At 36.4% G+C, this 14,261-nt stretch overlaps 1 protein-coding gene across 9 annotated transcripts in view; it reads left to right on the top strand.

Moving 5' to 3' along the window:
- NAALADL2 (N-acetylated alpha-linked acidic dipeptidase like 2) overlaps positions 1–14,261 on the top strand; it is a 1,439,631-nt gene that overhangs the window by 1,187,412 nt on the left and 237,958 nt on the right. For all 9 annotated transcript variants that reach the window (XM_070072494.2, XM_070072500.2, XM_089330911.1 and 6 more), the window contains one exon: positions 11,354–11,500. In XM_070072494.2, coding sequence (XP_069928595.2) covers positions 11,354–11,500 — 147 coding nt within the window. The remainder of the gene's footprint in view (positions 1–11,353; positions 11,501–14,261) is intronic.

Raw genomic sequence — 14,261 nt, 5'->3', positions numbered from 1 at the left:
TGAGACATGAGACTGCTGATGCTGTTATTTTCTACGATAGGTTTGTAACTCACAGGACGTAATGCTTGAAATGGTATTGTTTGGTGATATGCTATCCACATCCTTTGGCTCTCATGCTTGCCAAGTCGGCGTCTTTAAGCATTTTTTTCCCTTTGCCGTCCTAAAATTAAATGAATTACCTCTGAAAAACCTGAGAGCACCCACCTGATTTACAACTGCCCTCTAACCCTGGTCACAGAGAGGATAGCAAATTTTTTCCTGGGATCTAGGAAGGGATGCTAGATATATGCAAAATAATTCCAATTGTTTCCTTGCTCCTGGGTTTGCTTTTTTTTTTTTCAGATGTGTGAATTTTTTGAAGGGAAGTTACTAAAGTGTTTCATCTACAGAAGATTATGTTTAAATATTTCATTAAAAATATTTGCCGCCTGAGACAGTTAATGTTGATTCGAAAACCAGTTAAGTTTTTCAGTTAATTTTTTTAATGCCTGGCAGCTGGAATATATCACTGAGGTGCTGACACCATATTATTTAAAATAGCATTGCCTGTGAGGCTAAGAGAAGCTATTTAAAACAAACCTCAAGAAGGCTAGTGAAATAATAGCTGGAGTTATGTTTTGTCAGCTAATTTCTCAGCATGGAACAGCATTGTGGGGCCAAAATTGTTATCCTTCACTGAGACATAAAATCTATTCCTTGATCCTTTTGGTCATTAGTGGCCCTATGGGAGTTGTACCCAGGGGAAGTGTGCTTTTATCCAGTGTATTGGACAGATGTCTGTGTGGATGGTACTGTAAGCCTTTTCCATGTGCTCATGGTTTCATTTAGATATAATCAGAGGACAATTTTTGGAAGACCCTGGGTTTGTCATTATATATGTACTTTGCAATTCATGAAGAATGAGTTTACCAATTGGAGTAACCAATATCTAATCTATTAAAGAAGTGCTGAAGAGCAGGTATTGTGGTACAGTGGGTTAAGTTGTAGTTTGGAATACCTGCATTTCATATCAGAGGGCTTGGGTAATTTTTGTCATGCAGAAAATTTATAACTTTATGAGTGGACCAACTATTTTTCTGTCTTCTGGATTTGTAGTCATACTCAAAATGCTCTTCCCTGCTCTGAGATTCTTAAAATTTTCTTCCATTTTTTCTCATATACTGTTTAAATTTAATCTTACATTTAAAAGCTGTTTCTATCTGGAGGGTATTGTGCTATGAGATAGCATATGATGGATATATTTTATTATTTTAGTGGATATTTTTACTTCAACCCCACAATGTGGTTGGAATATGAATGTTTTTAGTTTTAAGATGACATAGTTGTTCTTATGATTGCATAAAGCCTTAAGTAGAGGGAAATAAAAAGAAGAAATGAGTCTTTCACCATCATGTTACTACTGATCAAGGTCCAATATCTGGCAAAGGAAGATGAAGAGAAATGAAGTAAAGCTAGTGGGGAGGGGGGTATGAGTTAGAAACTAGGGTGAAACCAGGTGCAAATATCTTTAGTTTTCTCCATCTTTACTCTTCTAGGTTGATCTCCAAAGCATTCATTAGTACATAAGTCTATTTTACATATAATTAGAAGTATTAAAGTTGTATGAGTGAACAGAATGAGATGAAAGTTAACATATTTTTCAGTTTGACAATTCTACTTATATTGTCTAGAAAACAGCAATTTTTCACTATTTAAAACCACACATACATTGCTAACCTGCAGTAATTAGGTCATTCAACCTTTCCCAAAACCCTGAGAAATTCGAGATTTTGAAAACTTCATGCTTTGCATTGAAATTTTCAAATGTATTCTAAGATAAAGACTAGTTTTCCTCTTCAACATTGTTGTTATACATTATTTATATATTTTTTATCCTAATCATTGTGAAAGATATTCTAAGTTTGAGAAAGTCATTATTAGCTACTGATGTTTAGGAAAATTTAAATAAGTTTCTAGTTTAGAATATCTAATGAAGTCAGTAAACAAAACCTCTTACCTCTAATCAAAGATTGTTAGAGATCCTGTGTGATGCATGATTTAACACTGAATATAATATTGACATAATACAAGTTAGATAAGTGAAGAGTGCATGGCATACAAAGTGACTCAAAAATGTTGGAGCCATGCTACAGATGTACATTTTGGAACAATCAGATTCAGTGATCTAATATAATTAAAAGAAAACAACAGACGACATTTAGAGGGATAGATGTTGTGACACAACCAATTAAGTCACTGCTTGCAATACCCACATCCCTTTGCAGAGTGCCAGTTTACATCTCCAATGCTCCACTTCCAGTCTTGTTCCATGATGATTCACCTGGGGAAGCAATGCATGACAGCCCAAGTACTTGGGCACCTGCCACTGGGATTCTAAGCTCCTGGCTCCAGCCTGACGCAACCCCAGCCATTTTTTCATTCATTCTCATTCTGTGTCTCTCTTCTCTTCTCCTCATCATGCTGCTTTTCAAATAAATAAATCTTCAAAAAAAAAAAAAAAGACCCGTAGAATCCTAAAAACAACAAATTATAGATTAGATTATTTACATGTATTAATGTGCCAGCAGCAGGTTGCTTGGCATGATGAAGAACATAGCATGTAGATTGATGAGATCTAAGTTTGGATCTCAATTCCATTGAATTGGAGCCTCAATTTCCTAATTTGTGAAATAAACTATTTTGTTGAAGGAGGTTCCCTTCCTCCCCGCCAACAGACCACTTTGTCAGGGTGGTAAATCGGAGATAGTTCCATTTTCAGAAATAGTATTTTGAAATATTTAAAATATACAGTATTAGGAAGGAAACATTATTTCAACAGCAGTTACCCAAGGTATTAAAATACACAAATTTGCATTTTAGTAATATAAAAGCTTATTAAACTTAATATATTAAGCAACAAAAGTCAGCAAAGCATCTCACAGTGACCATCTTTTCAAATTAGCATGAGTTTAGTGGATATGCTAAGGTATTCAAAAGAGCCTAAAAGTGATATGAAAACATCTGATTTCACTGGGTTACAACGTTAGGGGTACTGCTAACACTGAGTTTGTGGCTTGCTTCACAATCAAATGAAAATGTAAATTTCAGGCAGAAGTGGGTGAAAATAAGATGCAGTTTGTATTTGTTTGCATTGTTGGTCCTCTGACTTCAACAGTTTGAATTTACTTCTATGAATTTGGGGCTTTAAAATTTCAGAAATTCATTTCAGCTTCAAAATGTAACAATTCCTCTGCAATTCCTCACTTGTTTACCTGTTCACATCGCATGATCATGTATATCAAGTGTCATACTGAAAATATTATGAGAAATTTTTTGAGATTACCTTCAATTAATCAGATAAAGACCTAACTCTCCTTACTACCATTACTTAGAAATTAAAATCCCCACTAGCACTAATGAAAATATCTTGAAATAAACTAAAACGTGACCTGTCATTTAAGAGTGCCTCTGTTAAGCAGTTTTTTGTTCAAAATGACAGAGCCAGCATGACATGTGAGCATAGCACTATATATGCCCCATCACCAGGTTCATAAGTTGAAGACTAAATCCTCAGGGTGATGAAGTCCCTAGGGGGCTTTTAGGAGGTAATTAGATTGTGAGATTGAAGCCCTGATGAAAGTGATTAATATCCTTATCAAAAAATGACTGGACATAGAATCTTTCTCTGTTCTCTGCCATATGAGGATACCTTGAGAAAATTGTTGTCTTCCAATGAGAAGATGGCCCTCAACAGAATTCACCGCGATGGCAACTCATGGACTTTGCAGCCTTCAAGACTAGGAGAACTCGTTTTTCTTATTTGAGCACTCTATGGTCATCTGTTATGGCAGCCCAGGCTATAAATATGTGTGTGTGTATGAAGAGATCTAGTATATGTCATATACAAAGGGTCTTAAAAGCAGTTCATGAAATTGTGTATTATGAAAAAATTAAAGCATGGATTTCAAGGATTTTTACACCAAATTAAACCAATACTAAATTGTTATAACATGTATTAATAGGACCTATTTTGAGGCACCAGAAAGGATAAATGTCTGTTGAAAAGAGCCCCTATAAGAGCGACGTGCATTCTGCTATAATTGAAGCAAGAAAAAGCATCAAATTGATGGTGAAACTTAAGTCAAAAAATTATGAAATCAGGGGACCTGCATTGTGGCTTAGTGGATTAAGCCTCTGCCTACAATGGCAGCATTCCATAGTGGCACCAGTTGGAATCTTAGTGTTTCACTTCTGATCCAGTTCCCTGCTAACGTGCCTGGGAAAGCAGAGGAGGATGGCTCAAGCACTAAGGCCCTTGCACGCCCATGTGAGAGACTTGGAAAAGATCCTTATAAGTGGCTTTCAGCCTGGCCCAGTCTTGGCTCTTGTGGCCATCCGGGGTAGTGAACCAGCAGATGCAACATCTCTCCCCACCCCTCTTCTCTTTGTAACTCTGCCTTTCAAATAAATAAGTAAATCTTTTAAAAAAAATGTGAAATCACTGATGTTTTATGAAAAGTTTATAGGGGCAATGCCATGTGAGTGCTGGTTTGAGTCCCATAAACATAAAACTCATTTTAAGAAAGGATGATGGCCAGCGCCGTGGCTCAGTAGGCTAATCCTCTGCCTGTGGTGCCGGCACCCCGGGTTCTAGTCCCCGTTGGGGTTTCAGATTCTGTCCCAGTTGCTCCTCTTCCAGTCCATCTCTCTGTTGTGGCCCTGGAAGGCAGTGGAGGATGGCCCAAGTGCTTGGGCCCTGCATCCACTTGGGAGACCAGGAGGAAACACCTGGTTCCTGGCTTCAGATCAGCGCGGTGCGCTGGCCGCGGTGCACCAGCCGCAGCGGCCATTGAGGGGTGAACCAATGGAAAAGGAAGAGCTTTTTCTCTGTCTCTCTCTCTCACTGTCCACTCTGCCTGTCAAAAAAAAAAAAAAAAAGAAAGAAAGAAAGAAATTATAATGTTGAAGATGAAACCCACAGTGACAGACCATCCACATCAATTTGTAAGAAAAAAATATGAATCTTGTTCATGCCCTTATTGAAGAGGATCAATGATTAATAACAGAAACATTAGCCAAAATTTTAGACTTCTCAATTTGTTCAACTAGCACAATTTTAACTGGAAATTAAAATACAGCAAACTTTCTACTTGATGAGTATCAAAACTTTTGTGCTCAAATCAACTACAAATAAGCGCAGGCCTTTCAATGAGTGTTTTGAACAAGTAGAGTCAAGATCCTGAAGCATTTCTTTCAAGGGAGAGTGGGGTGGAAAGTATCACTATATTCCTGAATCCGTATATAGGAAATGCATGAAATTTTTAGACCTTAAATAAAAATTTTTAAAAAATCAAACACACACACCCACACACACACACATACACACAAAAGAACTGTAACAGTATTTACCAGTAAGATCTGGAAGACAATGCTCAATCAATACAATTGCTACCAAGAGATAGAAGTGGTCTGTCCAGTCAATGGAAAAGTGAACCGGTCAAGAGCAAAGGTCATGGCAACAGTTGTATTGTTGTGTTTGTGTGTGGATCTGTGTGTGTGTGTGTGTGTGTGTGGTGCTGAAGGCATTTTTCTTATTGATATTCTGGAGGTTTGAAAAATGAGAATATCTGCTTATTATGAGGTTGTTTTGAGAAATTTAGTCAAAAGCTTTAGCAGAAAAATGCACAGGAAAACTTTTCCAGAGTTCTCTACCACAATATTTCCAGCTCATTCATCTGAAAAGGGCAACTTTAGGTAACTACATTAGATTTCTGATTTGGCTTCTTCTGATTTCTTTTTGTTCCCAATCGGAAAAAAAAGTCTTCAAAAGACACATATTTTTCTGTCGTTAAGAATGTGAAGAATGTATTGTCGGATAAATTTCCAACACTTTCAGTTCTTTAGGGATGGACTAAATGTCTGCTCTCATCCCTTACAAAAGTGTCTTGAATGTGATGAAACTATATTGAAAAATTAAGTTTTTATTTTTAATCTAATTTTCCATGAACATTTGGAAGTCCATTCTTGTTTATGTGTATATAAATGCATACCCACATATGAGTACTTCAAAAAGTTGGTGAAAAACAGAATTAAACTTAAGTTTATTTTGATGCAAAAATTTTGAAAGTACTGCATTTTAAAATAATATGCATTTTAATGTACTATTTTAAGAGGCCTCATATTCAAGAGTTTGAAAAAAAATTTGTATCAAAATGAACAATTAGTTCCATCTAGCCCAGGAAATTTCTAAAGTAACTTCAGAGAAGGAATGGATTAAAAGGAATTGACTCTCATGGTTAGGATGGCTGACAGTCTCAAGGTTTGCAGTTGGCAAGATGGAAAACTAGAAGAACCAATGTTGAAGTACCAGTTCAAAGAATCATACTCTAGCAAAACTGATGGTGTGTGGCCTGCACTGTGGCATAGAGGGTAAAGCCCCCACGTTCAGTGCCTGCATCCCATGTGGGTACTGGTTTGAATCCCAGCTGCTCCACTTCCAATCCAGCTCTCTGCTGTAGCCTGGGAAAGCAGTGGAAGTTGGCCCAAATCCTTAGGCCCCTGTACCCTGTGAGAGACCCAGAAGAAGCTCCTGGCTCCTGGTTTTGGATCAGCCCACCTCTGACCATTGAGGCTATCTGGGGAGTGAACCAGCAGATGGAAGACGTGCTCTCTCTCTCTCTCTTTCTCTCTCCCTTTCTCTCTCTCTCTGCCTCTGGCTTTCAAATAAATAAATAAATATTAAAAAAAAAGAATAAACTGATGGTGTAAGTTCTACTGTAAAATCTAGCACAATCAAGATGCTGAAGAAGTTGATGTTTCAGTTCAAATCCAAAAAGGAAAGATGGAAGTCTCATCTTAAAGCATTCAGGCAAGGGGAGTCCCACCTTCCTTGTGAAGCCTTGTTCTATTAGGCCTTTAGCTGATAAAATGTGGGTCTCCACTTCAGAGGGTCAGTCTGCTTTACTAAGTTCACTGATTGAAATGTTAACCTCATTGGTGTTCCTAATATTTGACCAGATGCCTGTGCACCCTTTGGCCCAGCCAAGTTCACACATCAAATTAACTATTAGTGTCTGGAGGAAGAAATATTTTTTTGAAATAATATAGGAGTCATGACATTAAGAACCAGGAAAACTATTGAGATAGATGATGTATAAGAATAACATGGAAGTAAAAAGAAATTGATTGATTTCATTATAATATATAGAATATACCACTTTTTTATTGCTATGCTTTTCATTCAGTTGGAGTAAATTATCAACTTGATGCCTGATGTATGTGGAATGAATCTTTATGTGTGCTGGGAAAAGCAGAGTGTTTGAATAAAATAAAATAAATATTTGAATAAATAGAATAAATGTTTGAATAAAATAATATGCTTGCATTATTAAAGAGATTTTTAAATGTTTTCAAAACTTGTCAGTGTGTCTTGACATCACTATCCAGCTAAAGTAAATGTTGATTTAATTTCTTTTTAGTTTGCTTATATGAGCATTTACTGTGAGGTTTTGTTTTTCAGCTTTAAATTATACTTGCATGCAGCCTTAGAATGGAAGTGATTATTTCATTTCAGGTTTTCAATAGACTTGTGGTGGGAAATTAAATAATTGACATCCATGGTCTTTGCCTGAACTTGTCCATTTTATGAACTAGAATAAAAATGCTTGTTATCAAACATTAAATGTGGAGCATTTTAACTCCTTGGATAAAATATTTAGTATGAATTTACTCAGCCTTGTAAATAAATTTTAAAAATTAATTGACCTGTACAAATTTGTTACCAAGCTTCTCTCTCCCACAGTGCTTAACTTCTAGAAAAGTGAAGAAAATCAGCATTTCTTTCTACTTGCCTCTCAGCTATTAGTGTTTACTGGGGTTCAATAGATCAGCTTCTGTTATCTGGTATAAATCTGTTATAATCCACTGAAGTGCAGAATGGAAAACCAGTTCACATTGGGATACAGTATTGATTTAGGGTCACTTAAAATCTGTGAATTTGGCCTAGATATGTGCTAGGAATGTTCTACTCCTGAGGGAAACATCCCTAGATGAAATGATTGGGGAAAGAAAATCCAAATTAACTAAATTGGATTCTTTTTTATCTATATTACTCTGAAGCTAGTTCAGAACAAGAGGACAAGAGAAAAAAGGAACACAGCCTTCAAGGCAACATGCTTCCTCCCCTCATCACAAGGTAAATCAGGAAACAAGGAGGAAGAGACTGAAGGAGAAGAGACAGACAGAGGAGGAGAAGTGAGGGCTGGTAAGAAATGTCCTCTGCAGGACTTTCAGGGAATCTCTGGGCTCAGTATGGCCCCTGGGGCAACTCTATGCTGTCCCTGAAGCCCTGATCTTGGATTGACCTTGAGGCTTTTACCTTCCATTTGGTCCTGACTCTGTCAATAGGCTCCACAGTCAAGCGCTCCCAGCCAAAGGTCCCAGCTATTCGTTGACCCACCCCAACTCTTCTGCCACATTCTGTCCTCTTTCCATAAATAGCCTACATGTAGCCCCAGAGATGGGGTTCAATATATTCTAAACTTCAAAATATACTTTCAAAAGATGTATAGATGATGTTTACTCTGTCACCAATTTAGTTGTCTTACAGAAGAAGTTTATGTGTGACTTTTTGATAAATGGATGAAGTAGAACGAATCAGAGAAGGAAAATGAATGCAGAAGTATCTCAGGGAAAATAATTATGAAAATTGGATATTGGCCTTCTGATTTGCCTGAAACATACAATACATGTAAATAATGATGTAGGCAATAGGAATGACAGGAATGTAATGCAATGAAAATATATTAAAGTTCTTTAATAGCGGTAGCCATGGCAAGAACAGACAGTAAAAGACAATTGGCAGTGGCTTTAAAAGTATTTCCTGGACCAAGAAAAGGCTGAAGATAAATCAGAGTTGTATTCTGTGTAACTATTAGAGCAAAGAACTAATGCAAGTTTTAATCACTGTGGGATCATTTTTGCCATCTTAGGAACTTATGTATGTAGAATGCAAATGCCTTTTATCAAGGGAAAGCTATTATTTAACAGGGATGACTGAATGGAAAAATATCAAATTGTATATATAATATCACATTTATTTTAGAAATTTTTAATAGATACATTGTATAATTTAGAATAGTAATTTTTGACTCATGTTATTCTGTTGAGAAAAAAATTATATGTAAGGAACGTGGCTGAGGGTTGAGGCTAGATATTGGAAGTTATGTGTACAAAATGAAATTGAAGACTCCTGGATCTTCTCTGATGTTGAGTATTATGCATATGCTGTCTAGGAAAGTCATAGGTGTTGCTATTTTAAAGAGAATGTAGAACACTATTTTTTTTTTAACTTCATAGATGACTGGGGAAAGTAAAGACTAAATTCTGTCAAGTCCTCATTAAATGACATAAATAGTGCAGCAGTCTAGGTGTCACAGTGCTGTGGCCACCATTCAGTAAATTTCAATGGTGGAACAGGCTATGAGTCTGAGACAATAGTGACTGGACATTGATGACTGTGTTACCTGCCTAAGGCATTAAAATTCAATTAGAAAAATCAATCTGATTTGACTAAACAAAAGGTGCCAGTTTTCAACACCTAGGTATCTCTAAAATATTTGGAATTTATGACATGGTATAATGTAGTTTCTTTGCATTTCATGATCTAGTACTTAGGAATATGTCCTCTTAAGAAATACTAAAGATCCTCCTTGAACTGCTCCAGGTTGATATAAAATCTCTAGGAGTTTTATTTGCCAGGAATATATTGAGGAGTGAAAGAAAATTACCTCCCTTTTCCAAAACTCAAAATTTAACATGAGCATTACTTTACATCTGATTAGATTAAATGGTGAAAAACTATTGGCTGGCGCCGCGGCTCACTAGGCTAAACCTCCGCCTTGCGGCGCTGTCACACCGGTTTCTAGTCCCGGTCGGGGTGCCGGATTCTGTCCCAGTTGCCCCTCTTCCAGGCCAGCTCTCTGCTGTGGCCCGGGAGTGCAGTGGAGGATGGCCCAAGTGCTTGGGTCCTGCACCCCATGGGAGACCAGGAGAAGCACCTGGCTCCTGCCTTCGGATCAGCGCGATGCGCCAGATGCGCCAGCCGCAGCACGCCAGCCGCGGCGGCCATTGGAGGGTGAACCAACGGCAAAGGAAGACCTTTCTCTCTGTCTCTCTCTCTCACTGTCCACTCTGCTTGTCAAAAAAAAAAAAAAAAAAAAAAACAAAAAACCTTTTTCTTTCTGTTTTCAAAGTTCTTAGTAACTCAAGATATGTTCAATCATATGCTTTATTTATAAATATACATTCTGGTTTTCCATTGTAAATTATTTTTACCCTCACTACAAAGAACTTTGTGTGTTTTATCTTTTTTTAATACCTGCTATTTGTTTTGTATGCTAGGCTACTTTTATATTAAGAGATAATAATGTATAATTCTTTAATTCCCCACAGGTTGCACTTAGCAACAACTAGATTAGCTACAAACTAGATTATAGTTATTGACATAGCTGGCATATACTCTTTTTAAAAAGATTTTATTTATTTCCTTGAAAGGCAGAGTTACAGAGGGAGAGAGAGAGAATATTTTCCATCTGCTGGTTTAGTACCCAAATGATGACAAAAGTTGAGGCTGGGCCAGGCAGAAGTCAGGGGCCAGCAGCTTCGTTCAGGTCTCCCACATGGTTGCAGAGGCCAAGCACTTGGGCCATCTTCCACTACTTTCTCGGGTGCATTATCAGGGAGCTGTATCAGAAATGGAGCAGCCAGGACACATGCCAGTGCCTGTATGACCAGCATCTGTATAGAATACTGGCATTGCCGGCAGTGGCTTAACCCATTGTACCACAATGTAGCCCCTGGAATATACTCCTAAAACATTTAAGAATGTGCTTTTAAGAAGAAATGAAGAAAGTCCCTTCTGTTATTTTTGATAAACATTTTAAGAAAAATGGATTATATCCTACAAAAGACATCCTTTAAATTTATGGGAAAATAAAAAAACAAAACAAGCAAAAAGCTCAAACCATTTCAGTGATCCAAAATTCTTTTTAAGCATTTTCAAATTAAAGAACTACCTTTCATTTGAATTCTAAATAAATCTATAAGAAGAATGTTTTAGAAGCACAACAGCAAGGAAAGCTTGATTCTGCTCAATGAGCATCAGCATCGTAGAGGAGGACTGCAATACAGATTCTAGGGCTCCACCCCTGGTGTGCCCATTAGGTTGGAAAGGGTGGAGCCTAAGCATCCACATTTAGAACAAGAACCTGGGTGACTTCGATGCTGCAAAGCCTGGGACACATTTTATGTAGCACTAATTTAGGGATGACCTGAGAGCATATTATGTATTAACAATTTAAATTCTGTGTTTCAGAAAAATAACTTCAACTGTACCAGAAGAGCTCAGTGCACAGAAACGAATGTCAGTTCTGTACAAATAAAAGGTGATGCCGATTATTTCATCAACCACCTTGGAGTTCCCACCGTGGAGTTTGCTTATGAGGACATCAAAGCATTAGAGGTGAATGTTCCTAAAAATACACACATAAACACACACACACACATACTCACTCAACTCAGTCACTCACAGTACGGCACTTGTCTGGAATTTGATTTTATGTTGGTTATTCGTCTTTCATACCAAATAGGTCATGAGAGAAAGTAGTTTTGAGAGTTATTCTTGTTCAGAGGCATTGTAACAGTATTTGAAAACATCAGGTCTTTTCAACAGTTAATTCAATTTAAAAAGATTTATACTGTAACTCACATTTTCACAGTGTTTTGCAGCTGAAATTTTCAGGAGTTGGATTAACATCAAAACATAATTGTAGTCGTCAGTATTCACAGAAACAGATGACATGTGCAATAGATTCTTCTCTCCTTGCCCAAGGGAAAATGTCTTTCATGTGCTGTATATTAATGTGTAGTGTGGATTAGCTACCCGAAGTTGGTCAATAGTTTGCCTTCCTAAAAAGACACTACCATTCCGTGAAGACAGAAGGCTTTTTCACAAAGAATATCAAAAAGGCATGATTCATGTTAACTAAGTCTCTGTTCACCCATCTGTTGGACTTTAATACTTTTAATCTGTCTCAGAGTTATGTCATAGCAAACTGTTTTTATGAAGATCTAAACCTATTGGAAAATCTTCCCTTCTTTTACAAATTGTTCCTGAATTGTTAGGAACTATTTGAAAGCTTCAGGGGCAGTCTGCTTGAAGTGATTGTTACATTAACAAAATAACGTTTGGAAGATAAAGTATAACTTTCTTTCTATTGAAATACAGATGTTCCTGAAAAAGAGTGTTTAAATTATATTTGTATAGGCAACACTTCAGAAATGCATATCTAATAGCATTTCTAATATCTTTTAGCAATACTTAGCCTCATGATTCTCTACAGTCACCTCTCCCTTCTCTCATTTCCCTTCAGGTTCTCTGTAATCAGCTAATGATTACTAATAACAATTTCATCAAGGGAAAAAACCATGGTTGAATTCTATTGTGATGAGTTGAATTCTTGGGTAATGCAAAAGTAATTATTACTTGATTTTTTTTTTAAGTTAGGATGTTCATATGCCATTGTTTAAAAATGGGTACATTTAGAAGTATCTTTTCTTCTACATAAGCTCAGTAAATACATTATAATCAAAGTGATATGTTATAAAATTCACAGACTTTAGGTTTAGGATCTTTTAACATCTCTTATTATCTCCCCACCCAACCTTGTCCAGCTCCTATTATGCTACCAGGTTGATTGTAGCTCTTATTCAATATGTGTCCATTTCATTTTGGTTGAGTTTTGTGCCAATAATTCAGAGAACTTACCTGATATAGTCATGAGAATGGGACTAAAAGTCTTTAACACAAGACAAATCATTTCACTTCTTTCTGAATTTTTACAAATAAGGTACCTTGGTACATTTATAGAATCTGCTTCATAGAGCAATGGCTAGAGTTGCTGAAACTGTGTGTGTGAAAGGCTGTGACAATTATTATTGTGTAATTGTACATTCAACACATTAGTGAGAGATTTTCTAAAGTTTTTAGAAAGCAACACATCAGTGGAATGGAGGAACTTGTTAATTATTAAGTAAAAACAAGCTTTCCAGGCTGACAAAGTAGGACCTGAAGCTGGGAATCTGAGGGTTCATTTTAAGAAAATGCAGAAACAGGGCCCAGTAAAGTTCTAAGAAAGTGCCATAATTATTGGGAAATGCCTCAAGCTAAAATTGAGACCTGGTTTAGTGTGATGGAACTAATCAGTTTTTCAAATTAAATCCCAAACTTCTTTCTCATCATCAACATCATCTTTATTGTATTTGTTTCCAAAAATAATTTAAAAATACTCCACTATGCTTTATAAAAAGTGACCTTGCTTATATTGCTTTAGTGGGTATAATTTTTTAAGTGAATTTGTCTCTTAGAAAATACAAATGCTTATGAGGAGGTAATTTTGTGTGAGTGGACATTAACCTTTGATTTCTGGGTTAACCAATAATAAATATTTGTATATAGCTATTAAGAGAAATTGTAAGTATTGAAAGGCTTTATCCATAATATAAAAATGTTGATACTACATCAATTAGTAAATTATGTGAGGAAATAAGTTCTAATAAATTTGTGTATATTTTAAAATGGTTAATAACTTTCATAAGTAGTCTTTGGGAGATAGCTTGGTGAACTGGAATCAGGAAACCTGAGTTGTCAAATTCCTCCATGTCAATGGTCAAATTACCTAGATCTCTTTAGGCTTCTGTTTCCTTATCTATATCTAATTAAAACAGGATAAAACAAAAAAAATCTACCACTTATTAAGCACTAGCTATGTTAAGCATTTTATATATTAATTTATTTCATATTTATAACATACTGATGAGTTAGCTATTATTATTAACTCCTTCTCTGCTGAGGAGTAAATGGAATTTGAAGTCAAGTAGCTTATCAGGTGTCATAGAGATAATAATTGGCTTAGACAGAGGCTGACCTCAGATCTGTTTGACAGTAAAACCATGTTCTGAAGTAACCCACGGAAGGTTGCAGATTGAAATCCCTAGTCCACTAATATATTTTGTTGCCCTGCACTTTATTGAAAAATTGTGTATCTGGGAACATTGAGCTCTTTCTTTTCATGGAAGTAGTCATGCTGTTTATCAAGGGATCTACCAGTAATTAGTCCAAGAGTTCCATTAAGAATATTTTCTTAAACACGTGTTTCCATCCAAAGTTGGGAAATAAATGAGCAACCTAGAGGGCCATATGTTTCAACAGACTTGTGTCACTG

Source organism: Oryctolagus cuniculus, chromosome 4 (assembly GCF_051225735.1).
Source record: "Oryctolagus cuniculus isolate XC-2025 breed Fujian yellow rabbit chromosome 4, ASM5122573v1, whole genome shotgun sequence".
NCBI lineage: Eukaryota > Metazoa > Chordata > Mammalia > Lagomorpha > Leporidae > Oryctolagus > Oryctolagus cuniculus.
This window is presented reverse-complemented; position numbering and strand designations above follow the sequence as displayed.